The 15,473-nt window shown below is 37.8% G+C and overlaps 1 protein-coding gene across 1 annotated transcript in view; it reads left to right on the top strand.

Moving 5' to 3' along the window:
- Nucleotides 1-15,473, top strand: part of LOC121388074 (adenylate cyclase type 3-like) — a 103,527-nt gene that overhangs the window by 40,296 nt on the left and 47,758 nt on the right. The window contains exons 4-6 of the mRNA XM_041519286.1: nt 4,790-4,939; nt 5,700-5,818; nt 15,316-15,427. Of these exons, the coding sequence (XP_041375220.1) occupies nt 4,790-4,939; nt 5,700-5,818; nt 15,316-15,427 (381 nt within the window). The remainder of the gene's footprint in view (nt 1-4,789; nt 4,940-5,699; nt 5,819-15,315; nt 15,428-15,473) is intronic.

The following is a 15,473-nucleotide window of genomic DNA, read 5'->3' as shown; positions in this document are numbered from 1 at the left end:
ATTATTAAAAAGAAAAAAATGTCTCAGTCCACTGAGCACCAACAGTTCTTCCGTTTTACACATCAATTTTTTTCTGTATTTGCTACCCGTCTCAGGTCGTTGTGAAATTCAACATCGAACTACAAAGTTCGCCATAGTTCTTCATCCACTAAGACCTCCACCATCTGGGTCCACCAAGAATCCTTCCGACCACTCTGCAACTCTTACATGACTAAGAGCCTGTGATGTGACGTCACGGGATAAGTTCTTCTGTTCATGCGACGCACCTTATGAGAAACAGAAACATTATTACGTCATAGATCCACCATTCCGTGTGAAGTAAAACAAAATAAATAAAATAAATGATTTCTATAATAAACACTTTGTATTACATACATCTTTACCATAATATATTTCACATACCACTTTATACACTCATTGACTGGTTCAATTAGAATACCTTCCATAATACATTCCTTTCTTCTATGTAAAAAATTCTTATCGCACACAAAGCACAAAATACATAAACTTCGATACACTGCATATCATTATGAACCTGTATTGTAAGAGAAAGAGTCAGTTTGAAGGTTTCCAGCTCATCGCACCACCATCTTTGAAAACTGTTTGTAAAGACTGCAAAGGAAGGTGGATATTCCTCATTACTTACCATGATGGCTCTTTCAGCAGTTCTGCAGCGTAAAATACATTCTGTATATCCAGCCATTAATGGAGTTTTAGATGCTTGTGTTGGTATGTTGAATACGACACTGTGCCCACGAATCGCCAGCAAGAAACGTGGTCTTGAACCCATACACATAATGTGGACACGAACTGAAGGAAAGTTTGTAAGTGGCAACGAATCTCTTACCTGGATTCCCAACCATTTCGTGGCTTTGGATGATAAGAATATTGCCAAAGACAAAGCTGCTTCTATCAACGAACTAAGCCCCGAAAGAAAGACATCATCACCTCCCACCCAGTAAAAAGTACACTAACCACTCTGCAGGCAAATATTTAGTTCAAAAGCTTTCCGAAAACCCCCAATCCCCCCTACACACATCATGCAAATTTCAGGACACAAAAACATACAAAGTATAAATAATTAGTCACATATCCACACCACAACACCGTGAAATCAGCCACATCCTTAGTCGCACGACATTAGATCAATAGTCTCTTCAACATCATTTAGAAATTCAGTCAACAAAAACCAACATGAATTCTTCCACTACACTTTCTGCACCTCTTAGTCATCTAACATCAATCTTTTCAGCACCAATTTATGGTGGCACCATAAATATTAACTTTTGGGAAAACAGTTGCTCTGCATTTCAGAGAGAACCCAAACGTCATAAAATCGCACATGGCCCCGACCATACCGACTCCCTTGATTAAAGTTGAAAATTGAATGACATTGTGGACTTTGCTCACTTCTAATATATTGTTTTATATATTAATACAGTTTATTAAATTCTAGTAACTTTGCAAGCATCTGTTATCTTTTTTTTTTATAACGGGTACACATACTAGTGGTATATGCCATCGCGGAGTCGTACATACTTATACAAAGCGTGCACAGGCGTATGAACGTTTTACTTATTTCAAATTAATCTCCTTGTAAAACCGGCCTCGGTGGCGTAGTGGTTAGGCCATCGGTCAACAGGCTGGTAGGTACTGGGTTTGGATCCAAGTCGAGGCATGGGATTTTTAATCCAGATACCGACTCCAAACCCTGAGTGAGTGCTCCGCAAGGCTCAGTGGGTAGGTGTAAACCACTTGCACCAACCAGTGATCCATAACTGGTTCAACAAAGGCCATGGTTTGTGCTATCCTGCCTGTGGGAAGCGCAAATAAAAGATCCCTTGCTGCCTGTCGTAAAAGAGTAGCCTATGTGGCGACAGCGGGTTTCCTCTAAAAAAAAAAATGTGTGGTCCTTAACCATATTTCTGATGCCATATAACCGTAAATAAAATGTGTTGAGTGCATCGTTAAATAAAACACTTCTTTCTTTCTTTCTCCTTGTAAAATAGTTTCGTCGCTCTGAAAATAAACAAGCACTAATTAATGTTTATTCTCAACATATTAATTAGGGATGGAAAGATTTCCAGTTATTAATATTCATATGGTATTGGCTTGAAAGCAGGAAGTACACTGTTGCTATCTGTGAATCAGTATTGTATAGACATCTATTGGACACATGCAAACTCAGATGCACTTAACTTATACAAAGTGGTACAAATCAATAGACCTCTTTCACATTCCACTGCGCATGTCCGTGTCGCCGAGCAACTCGTGGACGCTAACCGTGAACTCACGCGATATCTCGCAAAAGTAGCCATGTGTACAAGTTGGGGGGCATAGACAATGGGAGGCCAAGCAATAGGAATGTGAATATCTCCAAGATTAATTATTCTATCAATATAAGGAACCCGAAAATTCTGTCGACATCCAACAAAGACTTATTGGAGACATTTGTGAATTATTGCTTATCACGAAATAAAAAATATATTGTTGTTAACGCCCAAGAAACCATCAGTCCGGATCCGTACACAAAAAATATCGGATATAGGCTGAACTAATATTAATGTATGTGCGTGCGCGCGCGTATATGTATGCATGCAGATACCGTATTTATCGTATTTAACATGATTTAAATATTTATAAAGCATTATACGGATAAATACATCCAGGATTCTTGTCGGGATTTCTTTTCACTCAGTTATTTAAAATTGTGTTCGATATCTGGAATAAAATTAAATGATACATATGAAATTTGAGCTACGGTACTATAAAACATTAGAATCAGGCCAGTAGGAACGATATCTGGAGTTGGAGGGGGTGGGCACAATCTGTAGTGGAGGGACACAGTCTAGTTGGTGGGAGGGGGGCATAAGCCATGTTTTAAACCGGTGTAACAGCCCAAAATATACCCCCCCCCCCCCCGCCAAACTATACCCCGGGTTAAGTGGGCTAGCCTGTTTTATACCCCTAACCCTAACACTCATTTTTTTATTACTAACCTGTATACAAAATAAATAAATAAATAATAATAATAATAAACGCTTTAAAAGAAAAGCAACTATTGCTTTCATAAAAATAAAACACAGATTAGTCATTTTAGAAGATATTTCGATATTCTCTAGCCCAAAATATATAAATTATGATGGGTTAAAAACATCTGGGCCCGTGCTTATAAACCGTAAAGTCTAGACTTTAATAAAGTCCAGGCTTTAATGTCATGGCAACGCCATTCAAATAGCATTAGGTTAAAGTCTGGACTTTATTAAAGTCTAGACTTTAAGTTTTCTAAGCACGGGCCCTGGACATTGAAATACAGACTAGAGAGGTATATTCTGGGCTAGCCTGTTTTATACCCCGGGGTATATTCTGGGCTAGTCCAGTTTATACCCCGGGTATAGTTTGGCGGGGGTATATTTTGGGCTATTACACCGGGTTTATAAAAGTGAGGCTACAGTGCTCCCCCCCCCCCCCCCCCCCCCCACCCCCCCCGGCTTCTCGGTTGCTACCGACCTGAAATGTAATTGTACTGAAAATACAGCTATTTATATTCGAAGCCTAAGAAACATGTAGCTTAGACTAGCCGACAGCTTAATAATATGGTTACAAACTCAGGATAGTCTCTTTATTATAAACAAAGCCTGAATTTAAGCCGAAATAATTAAAACAGTGAATGAAAAAGAAGAAATAGGGCCTAATAAATAAATAAATAAATATTTCTAAAACTTCGTAAATACCAGATATTTCATATGAAGTTGTATATGACTAATATAAATGATGGTGGAGTGTAAATAAATAAAGAATCAAATACATAAAGAAAATAAATTGAATAATAAATTTAAAAAATAAAAATACATGTAAATAATAATAAAAAACAAATTAACCTCCGTCAGTACCAAATATTTCAAATGAAGTTATATGTGACTGATATAAGTGATAGTGAACAGTAAATAAAAGAAAGAAAGAAAGAAATATAATAAAATAAGATAAATAAAATAATTAATAAGGTCACGGCACTACATATAAATATATGTTTTAAAACTTCGTAAATATCAGATATTATTTCAAGTGAAGTTGTATGTATCTGATACAAATGATAGTGAAAAAAAAAAAAAAAAAAAAATAATAATAATAATAAGACAAATAAATAAATAAATAAATAAATAAATAAATACTTTGTGGATAGACATGTAATATTGATTAGTAGTTGTACGACTTGCTGCATTAGGAAAGATGTAGCGGGTTTCCTTTGAATGACCAAATGTTTGACATTTGAGTAGTCCCATGTGCGTATGTAATCCTTGAATGGTAAGCGGTCGCTCAGACAACTCACCACCATTTAACGTGTCGTTACCTAATATAGTCCGGTTTAGGGAATAGTTCCTCATAAAAATACTACACAACGTTTTGAAATCTTTCTTTGATGATTACATGTTAACCTATGTAGAATTTAAATAACCCATTAATTTGAAGTTAGTTGATATATGTAGTACTAACTGATAACAACTGTACACATGTTATAGTGCTACTTGTATGACAGTGACACGAGGCAGGGCTCAGGCATGGGGGCTGTTAACTGAAAAATTTCGTGGTCGACCTATGTTGATTTATTTTTTACACAGTACTTGTCAATTGAGAGGACTCTCTAAAATTAGTTACTCATAACCCTCTCGATAGTATTTTTCACAGAATGTATGCTGAGATAGAAATTAGATTCAACTGCATGGAGTAATTAATGGTGGTGTGTAACCTTCACCCCCGACCGGTGACGACGTTTTTGATTGTGTTCCAGGTGGCTGCCAACAGCCTGATATTCCTAGCAGCCGGGGTCCTGGGCGTCCATTCCTTTCTCTTCGCCGACCACAAGCAACGACTCTCCTTCCTCGAGGCAAAGTCATCTCTCAAGGTGAAGGTCATTATCGAGAAGGAATACAAGCAACACGTACGTACGAGTCCATATAAGATAACTCTGATTTGGTACATATGTATTAAATTAATTATATTAAGGTCGATAGTTCATTGAGGTTCATCATGTACTTGTTTTAATAGCTGTAAATGTACAAGGTCTCAATGGAAACGCCTTGACACCATAGTGATTTGGATACTATCATTGACTAATTTAATACATTTTGTTTATTTACCTAATAATATTCAAGATCGTTTCAGGCAGTTACGGACATAATCTCACTTGTCAGGAAGTGGCTTTTTATTAGTTATTAATAAGAAATAAGTCGATAGAGTTGTCTTACACTTCCAATTTGAGCCGTTCAAACTCACTGTGGATTGGCAGATGATCTATAAAGGGCACGTGGATTTTAAAACACATTTTTGGCGAATTAATAATGGAGTTAGTTCTGTCTGTTTTGATTGTGTCAATTTGATTTTAGTAGGCATTAGTTCTGTCTGCTTTGGTCGTGTCAATTTGATTTTAGTAGGAGTTAGTTCTGTCTATTTTGATGGTGTCATTTTGATTTTAGTAGGAGTTAGTTATGTCGGTTTTGATAATGTCAAATTAATTTTAGTAGGAGTTAGTGCTGTCTATTTTGATGGTGTCACTTTGATTTTAGGAAGAGTTACTTCTGTCTGTTTTGATGGTGTCACTTTGATTTTAGGAAGAGTTACTTCTGTCTGTTTTGATGCCGTCATTTTGATTTTAGGAAGAGTTACTTCTGTCTGTTTTGATGCTGTCACTTCGATTTTAGGAAGAGTTACTTCTGTCTGTGTTGCCAAAACACGTAGCTGACGAGATGTTGGGTGACTTGGGTTCCGTTGTGGACGGCCAGTTCAGAAAGATCTACATGACTCGTCACGAAAACGTCAGGTAATATCGCCACGAGGTAATCATTGCCATAATATTGTCGCTGTTAATAATATGGAGGTGCGCGGCGCGTGTGCAGTGGCGAGCGAAAAGCCCGATCTCTTAGATTCAATTGGTTGTCTTAACTGTTCTTAAAGATGTGATAATAGGAAGAGCCTTGCATTATTAAATAAGGTTGTTTGTACTGAATGGATAATATGTTTCAATAATAAATTTCAGCGTGTATTATGCATAATTGTCTTTACTTTCACGATACGTATCATAACATATTGTTTACAATACAGTCAAACGGTTTTAAAGAAGCCTCTAGCCTTCTTTTAAACCGGTTGACGGTGATCGTGATACAGGAAACCTATATTAAAGTTATTTTTGTTTAACGACACCACTGGAGCACACCGATTTATTAATCACCGGCTGCTGGATGTCAAACATTTGGTAATTTTGACAGTCTTAGAGAGGAAACCCGCTACATTTTTCCATTAGTGGCAAGGGATATTTTATATGCACCATCTCACATAGGATAGCACAAACCACGACCTTTGATATACCAGTCTTGGTGCACAGGCTGGAACGAGAAATAGCCAAAATGGGTCCACCGACGGGGATCGATCCCAAACCGATCGCGATTAAGGCAAACGCTTTACCACAGGGGTACGCCCCGCCCCTCAGTTCTAATGATACCACCTCTGGTTACTAAGGCTATGTATAGTGAGAGAGAGACGTCAGTTTAAGTGGCCGGTACTTCCACACTGGGCTGTGTATTGAGATACTTTTGTTTATTTTGTTTAACGACACCACCAGAGCACATTGATTAATTAATCATCGACTATTGGATGTCAAACATTAGGTATTTCTGACTCATAGTCAACAGAGGAAACCCGCTACATTTTCCATGATGCAGCAAGGGACACTTTTTATGCACTTTCCCACAGACAGGAAAGCACATACCACGGCATTTGACCAGTTGTAGTGCCCTAGTTGGAACGAGAAAAAACCCCAAATCAGTTAAACGGATCCACCGAGGTGGTTCGATCCTGCGACGCAAGCTCCTCAGGCGAGCGCTCAACCGACTGAGTTAAATCCCGCCCACGTATTGAGATACGAACCCAAAACATAGTAGCCTTAAAGGGACATTCCCGAGTTAGCTGCAATTTTTAAGATGTTATCGAATAACAGAGACTTTCTAACGACTGTAATTACATATCAAATATATTTTTCTGCATAAAACATTAGTGGCTGTATATTAAACGTGTTTCTGATCGTTCTAATATTTGTACTAGGTTAAATTTCATTTTATTTCCTCAAATATATTTTTTCGTAAGTACGAAATTATTTGAAGACAAAATCCAGTTTGGGCTTCTTACAAATATTAAGACGACTAGAAACACATTGAATATACAGACACTGATATCCTAAACAAGAAAATATATTTAATATGTACGTTTAATCGTAGAAATATTTTATTAGTCGGAAACATCTTACAATGCAGCAAACTCGGGAATGTCCCTTTAACGGTAGCGGCGGGGCGGGACGTAACACAGTAAAGTACCCCGTCGGTGGACCCATTGCTATATCAAAGACTGTAATATGTACTATCCTGTCTGTCGGTCCCCACAGTGTGGGGTGATGCATATAAAACATTTCTGCTTGTAATGCAAAAATGTAGCGGGTTTTCTCTCTAAGACTATATATCAGAAGTACCAAAATGATTGACATCCAAAGCCGATACTTAATAAATCAGTGTGCTTTAGTGGTGTTGTTAAGCAAAACAATCTTTAAAATTATTTTAAAAAGAAGAAAGAAAAGAAACGATGGCTTAGAGTGTACATCACCGATGTCGGTACTGTTGCTGTCGGTCTGATAACCACAAACAGTGCACTACTTGAATAATGACAACTATCTGTCTAAATTGGGAAACACGAGGGAAGCGCCAGGTTACTAACCAGGTTACGTAACGTTACGTAATTACCAATCAGCGCAGCATACTCGTCACGGTGACGTTACGTAATAACCAAACAGCGCAGCGTGCTGATCGGGGTGACGTTCAGTAATTACCACACAGCGCAGCGTACTCGTCACGGTGACGTTACGTAATCATCATTCTAATTCTAACTATTACAAGGTGTATACCACCAAACCAAATCCCAAAGACGACAATAGTAACATATGTGGCTGGAAACTCCTACCTGGTTAGTAACCTGGCGCTTCCCTCGTGTTTCCCAATTTAGACAGATAGTTGTCATTATTCAAGTAGTGCACTGTTTGTGGTTATTTGACATAAAAACCACGGATATAAATACTACCATCCGTCACCCTTAAGGTGAATCAGAAAAAATGGGGGTCAAGCTGCTCATTTCAGAGATAACAGGTAGCGTCTATGACTACACTAGTTCCGCACAAAATTTGAGTACTTTTGTTTTTACAGGTACATACATGTTTCAAGCACACAGATACTTGAAACAGTGGTACTAGATGAAATAAAATTGCATACATATTTTGCCCAGATAAAACATTTTTTTTTTTTGTATAACCAACACTCACATTTATCACCAATCACAGGAATTGTGGTATTAACTGCTATGCAAAATGTTGGAATGAATGAATATTTAACGACACCCCAGCACGAAAAATACATCGGCTATTGGGCGTCAAACTATGGTAATGTAAACAAATAAAGTGATGATCAACATCAATATAAAAATTCAAGATTTAAATAAAAACAGTGTAAAGAACTGTGCAAAAATACAAATATCACAGATAGATACTGACTTTTACTAAAATGTTTGAATTGTGCTGTATTGGCCATTCTCAAAGAGAATGTTACACCCCTGCACCACGACGAGGTTACAGCACGCGCAGGGGACAAAATGTTGGGTGCACCTCCAACTTTGACCTTGCTGGAAGTTATTTGTTTCAGTACTACCTATAATGTGATCTTAGCTAGGTCACTGCATTCTAGATAACTCTCCATGGATAATGGAAACTAGCTATATAGTTACTGGATAATTTTCCCTTGTTGTCACAACCCCTGCAAGCAAGAAAAGTACATTGCAGCATCAACCCCCCCCCCCAAAAAAAAAAGAAGAAGAAAAAAAACAACAACAAAAAAAACACAACAAAAAACCACAAAAAAAACCCCAAAGACAAAACAAACAAGAAAACCCCCAAGAAAAACAAACCATGCCATTGAAAAAACCCACCCTGAATATAGCCCAAGGCAAATAAGTGCCATGTGGAATTAAAAACGCCATGGCAATCTCCACGGCATTGCCGATTGCCTGGGGGAATTGCAAGGGTTATGTCAGCACCATATCCTAACGCGACATCACAATTCAAATAAGAACCACTTGGTGGTCTGGTGTATAAGCATGGATCTCTGTGTATTTTGTATTCAATTCTCAAGTTCCATGTTGGTCTTTCTGTTTGAAAACAAATAACTCACGATTTTATACCAGATTATCAACTTATAAAATGAATGTTTCAAATACGTTTTGTATTGGCTAAGAGGCATCACTTGTTTTTGCTTGTTTTAGTTTGTTGTGCGATTCTCGATCTCTCGCGCAACCACGTCTCTGGCTCTCAGATTGACCCCGACATTTCGCTTAAAGGTTCACATCGTGGCAAGTAATTAACTAAGTAACGAAAAACGTATGTAACATTTTGTAAACATTAAACCATAGTGGCATTCTCTTCAAAAGATCTCTTTCACTTCTTTAACCGTTAAACGTTGGTATTTTTTCATTCTTGTTATTTTATTTTTATTTTTATTTTAAGTTTGCTTGTTTGTTTGTTGAAGTGTAATCTATGCTACTCATGACAGCCTTTGTGCTGCCTGTCTTCATCACTGGCGTAGCCAGGATTTAATATGGGGGGGGGGGGGGGGGGGACGACGCACTATTGGGGGGAAACCCTACGTATATATGTATGATTTAAAAAAAAAATGTAATACTGTAAAAAAAAAAAAAAAAAAAAAAAAGTACTGCCCCGTGACCCCCACCCTCGCTACGCCACTGGTCTCCATCTAATCATGTCAGCTTTATTACTTTCTGATTAAAACCCATAAGCCTATCAGCAATGGTTAATTAACATGTTCGGCTCATCATAGTTTGAATGTTCGAGGCAAATCCCACGTCGCAAAACACTAGTCGATTGCCATTCATTTCAACTTATGTTTGTGCTTATATCCAGTTGAGGTTCAAGCACGCTGTCCTAGGCACACACATCAGCTACCTGGGCTGTTTTCCCAGGACAGTGGGTTAGTTGTTAGTGATTAGTGAGAGAGAAGAAGGTGTAGTGGTAGTGCGAACCCAGTACCTACCAGCCTTGTTTCCGATTGCTTAACCACGACACCACCGAGGCATGTGGGCGATTGTCAACCTATCGCACAAATGACATTTGAAGATAAGGAAACAAAACGTAATTACTGACAAATTGAAAGTATTTCTGAGTAAGGTTGCTAGTAGCGTCAGTCTGTTTATCGTGGCAGGCCATCGGTCTACAGGCTGGTAGGTACTGGGTTCGGATCCCAGTCGAGGCATGGGATTTTTAATCCAGATACCGACTCCAAACCCTGAGTGAGTGCTCCGCAAGGCTCAATGGGTAGGTGTAAACCACTTGCACCGACCAGTGATCCATAACTGGTTCAACAAAGGCGATGGTTTGTGCTATCCTGCCTGTGGGAAGCGCAAATAAAAGATCCCTTGCTGCCTGTCGTAAAAGAGTAGCCTATGTGGCGACAGCGGGTTTCCTCTTTAAAAATATGTGTGGTCCTTAACCATATGTCTGACGCCATATAACCGTAAATAAAATGTGTTGAGTGCGTCGTTAAATAAAACACTTCTTTCTTTCTTTCAGTCTGTTTAATGCAAAACATTACAGTAATTTATAGATCACAAGCTACATGCGTATGTTTGTTCATGCATTAGTTAAGGTAACATCCATCGTGATTGTGTTAAACTACAGTGTCAGAAGATCAGTTCGAGGACTGAGTTAATTACCCGGGTGGTAGAAGTATAAAGTTACTTTATTTCGAAGCCTATCTTCCTACACAAAATCAGGTATCAGAATAAGTCGAGAACGGACATTACGTTTCTGGGAGGTCACCACACGTAACGAAAGTCGAGAACGGACATTGCGTTACTGGGAGGTTACCACATGTAACGAAAGTCGAGAATGGACATTGCGTTACTGGGAGGTTACCACATGTAACGAAAGTCGAGAATGGATATTGCGTTACTGGGAGGTTACCACATGTAACGAAAGTCGAGAACGGACATTGCGTTACTGGAAGGTTACCACATGTAACGAAAGTCGAGAACGGACATTGCGTTACTGGGAGGTTACCACATGTAACGAAAGTCGAGAACGGAACATTGCGTTACTGGGAGGTTACCACATGTAACGAAAGTCGAGAATGGACATTGCGTTACTGGGAGGTTACCACATGTAACGAAAGTCGAGAATGGACATTACGTTACTGGAAGGTCACCACATGTAACGAAAGTTGAGAACGGACATTGCGTTACTGGAAGGTCACCACATGTAACAAAAGTTGAGAATGGACATTACGTTACTGAAAGGTTACCAAATGTAACGAAAGTCGAGAACGGTATTTCGTTCTTCACAAAATCTTACTGCGCAATAAGTAACCCCTAACTTTCGATCAGTCGTTGGTGTGATTTTTCTCTCTTTCAAATACACCTGCAAGTATCAATACAATGAGAACAGTGATATGTATGAATAATAAAGTGTCAGTGTATCTGCTAAGGGATTTTGTAGTACGAGTAATAATTGTAGACTTAACAAATTTGTCACAAGCCGTAGGTTATCTGGGGCTTAATTCATTAATTTCGCGATCTCGCAGTACAATGCTGAAAGACTTGCAAAGAGGATGCTTTGTTGTCTAACAGAGCCTAAGAGACCTTTGTGAATTAGGCCTCAGGTCTGTAATTTGTGGTAACCTGTACATAGGTGGCATTCAAATATTTTTATGATAGACATTTAGATGCTATTCCTACTAAATACGTTGAATCACTGATCACATCAGCCTTGATGCTTGTGTATACTTTCCCATCTGTTTGGTAAAACTCTTGCACATTTATTATGTGTTCATTGTTTTAGATGAAGTGACAGACTTAAGAGCTGTGGCACCACGACTGGTATATCAAATGCCGTGGTATGTGCTATCCTGTCTGTGGGATGGTGCATATAAAATATCCCTTGCTGCATTAGGAAAAATGTAGCGGCTTTCCTCGGATGACTGTCAGAATTACCAAATGTTTGACATCCAATAGCCGATGATTAATTAATCAATGTGCTCCAGTGGTGTCGTTAAACAAAACAAACAAAACAAACTTTAAGAGCTGTGATGTCAGTACTCATAAGGAGTGTCGCCTGTGTTGCAGGACATGTCCACCTTTTACGAACACCTGATATCATCACTGTTTTGACATTGATTCATTAGTGCATGTGATCACAGTTGTACTCATTCGAATGAGCTCTATCCGATGCAGAGGCGAGACGTAGCTCAGTGAAATAGTGCTCGCCTGATGCGCGATCGATCTAGGGTCGATTCCCGTCGATGAGCCCATTTGGCTATATCTCGTTTCAGCCAGTTGTCCACAACCGGTATAACAAAGGCCGTGGTATGTACTATCCTGTCTGTGGGATGGTGCATATAAAAGATCCATGCTGCTAATCGATAAAGTAGCCCACGAAGTGTCGACAGCGGGTTTCATCTCTCAATATCTGTGTGATCCTTAACCATATGTCCGACGCCATATAACTGTAAATAAAATTTGTTGAGTGCGTCGTTAAATAAAACATTTCCTTCCTTCCTTCCTATCCGGTGCAAGTTAGGATTTAGTAAACTAGTTTAGAAGTGGCAGTCTTCTTTATGGCAAAGCAAGAAGGATGAAATCTCCAGTAAAGGATCTCGGGAGTGGCTGTCATCATATAGACGAGACACTAGATAAAGATTCCTGGAGCCAATTTCACAAAACATCGTAAATTTACGTCTGTGACCGGTTAAACCGGTTATACATTTACACGTGTTTAGAATCTATTTCACGCAGAAAATGATATCAATTACGGAAGATGGAGCATTTTATTAACAAAAGAAAACGAAATATGTGTATTTTAAACTAAATTTGGTTTATTGTTAATAGTAACAAAAACTGTGATTTAGTCGTACATTTACGTTTACGTGCAAAACTAGGCTTACGATGTTTTGTGAAATTGAGCCCAGGGGCCTATTTCACGAAACATCGTAAGTTTACGTCTGCTACTAGCAGTTATACTGGCCGTGCGTTTAAACATGTTTGGCACCTACTTTAAACAGAAAATTACATCATTACGGAAGATGGAGTATTTTAAAGTCAAAAGAAAATGAAATATGTTTTCTTCTAACTATATTTGTTGAACTATAATAGTAATAAGAACTGTGGTTTAGTCTTAGATTTACGTTTACGTGCAAAATTAGGCTTACGATGTTTTGTGAAACTGAGCTCTGGCTGTTGTCACGTATTACGCTTTTGCCGTACAGATTTATAAAAGCAAATTGTAACCACCCCTGTAGCTTCCAGTATTTAGGATATTCCGAGGCAGCTGCGTGTTAACATGCTGGCTTGGTCATTGTATTCACCTGGTTTCTTTCCGGTAGAACACACGTGGAGGTAATTAGGAAGATAACTGCCATTAACGTAGATCTTCAGAGTAGAACACACGTGGAGGTAATTAGGAAGAATCCTGCCATTATCGTAGATGTTGAGAACGTTAAAGCTGCAATGTGACAAGCCATTCTCCGAGACAAATTTACTTTCAAATTTAAAGCTATGTGTTCATGGATATAGCCGAATGATGATGATGATGATGATAAAAATAATAAATATCCCCAAAATGGAATAGCACAATGATTTCTGCAATGGTTAAAGGGACATTCCTGAGTTTGCTGCAATTTTTAAAGATATTATCGACTAATAAAATGTTTGTACGATTAAACTTACATATTAAATATATTTTGTTGTTTACAATATTAGTGGCTATATATTAAACGTGTTTCTGATCGTTCTAATATTTTTAATGGGTTAATTTTAATTTTATTTCCTAAAAAAAAATCCAGTTTGGGTTTCTTACAAATATTAAGACGACCAGAAACACATTGAATATACAGACACTGATATTCTAAAGAAGAACATATATTTAATATGTAAGTTTAATCGTAGAACTATTTTATTAGTCTGAAACATCTTACAATGTAGCAAACTCATGAATGTCCATTTAATAGATATAGCTCCAGGCGGAAGATCAGGAAACTCAAGAAAATAATTAAAATTTATATTATATTTGAACTGAAACAAATAACTAAATTGATTTTTTAAATTTTGTTTTTTATTTAACGAAACCACTAGAGCACATCGATCTATTAATCATCGGCTATTGGATGTCAAATGGTTTGTCTTTTTTACATATAGTCTTAGAGAGGAAACCCGCTACATGTATCCATTTAGTAGCAAGGGATCTTTTATATGCACCATTCCAGAGACAGGATAGCACATACCAGGAACTTTGAATCTACCAGTCGTGGTGCATTGGCTGGAACGAGAAACACAAATAATCGAGACCATGTGGTGCCAGTGAGGGGAATAAAATAACTAAAACAAATTAAAGGGACATTCCTGAGTTTGCTACATTGTAAGATTTTCCAACGAATAAAATATTTCTACGATTAAACTTGCATATTAAATATATTTTCTTGTTTAGAATATCACTGTCTGTATATTTAATGTGTTTCTGGTCGTCTTAATATTTGTAAGAAGCCCAAACTGGATTTTGTCTTCAAATAATTTCGTACGTACGAAAAAATATATTTTAGAAAATACAATGAAATGTAACTTAGTACAAATATTAGAACGATCAGAAACGCGTTTAATATATAGCCACTAATATATTACGCAAAAAAATATATTACAATCGTTAAAAAGTCTCTGTTAGTCGATAACATCTTCAAAATTGCAGTAAACTCAGGAATGTCCCTTTAAAACATAATAATACTAATTTATTTAAAAAAAATTAAAGTTCAGGTTCAAGGGATTTGTTTAAAGCATTACATCTTCCCCAAGTTCAGCCAACAAATGTTTTGCTAACGTTCGCGAACTATTTCGTTGGTTCCCAACGTTGCCATCTGGTTTACCGTGAAGCGCATATACCAGTCTAGCGGACGGTTTTCCGCTCGGTCTGGTTGAACGCAGCCCAGAAAATGCCCAAAATGTGACAGAAAGTCTTTGAGAAAAGTCCAAATTTTCTACCTTACAAAATCACATTCAGTTTGTCTATGCCAAGCCAAATGCGAAAAAATAAATGCTCAATAGACATGCTTCCTCTAGATCCTTTGTTTTGGCGAATTGTTTAATGAAATATTTTCAATCAGTTGAACTTTACTTGTCGTCCATACCGTTTGAAATAATCATATGACTATATTGTTATTTTTCTCATCGGCTCAGCATCCTGTTTGCCGATATTGTCGGATTCACTGCAATATCTTCAAACTGCACGGCTGCTGAACTTATAAAAGTTCTTAATGAGCTCTTTGCTTCATTCGACAAACTCGCAAATGTAAGTATATGAATGCTCACGGGTTAGTCACGTAAGTCAGGTCACA

The sequence above is a fragment of the Gigantopelta aegis genome, chromosome 2 (assembly GCF_016097555.1).
Source record: "Gigantopelta aegis isolate Gae_Host chromosome 2, Gae_host_genome, whole genome shotgun sequence".
NCBI classification, from domain to species: Eukaryota; Metazoa; Mollusca; class Gastropoda; order Neomphalida; family Peltospiridae; genus Gigantopelta; species Gigantopelta aegis.
The sequence above is the reverse complement of the archived record's forward strand: the minus strand, read 5'-3'. Positions and strand labels throughout refer to the sequence as shown.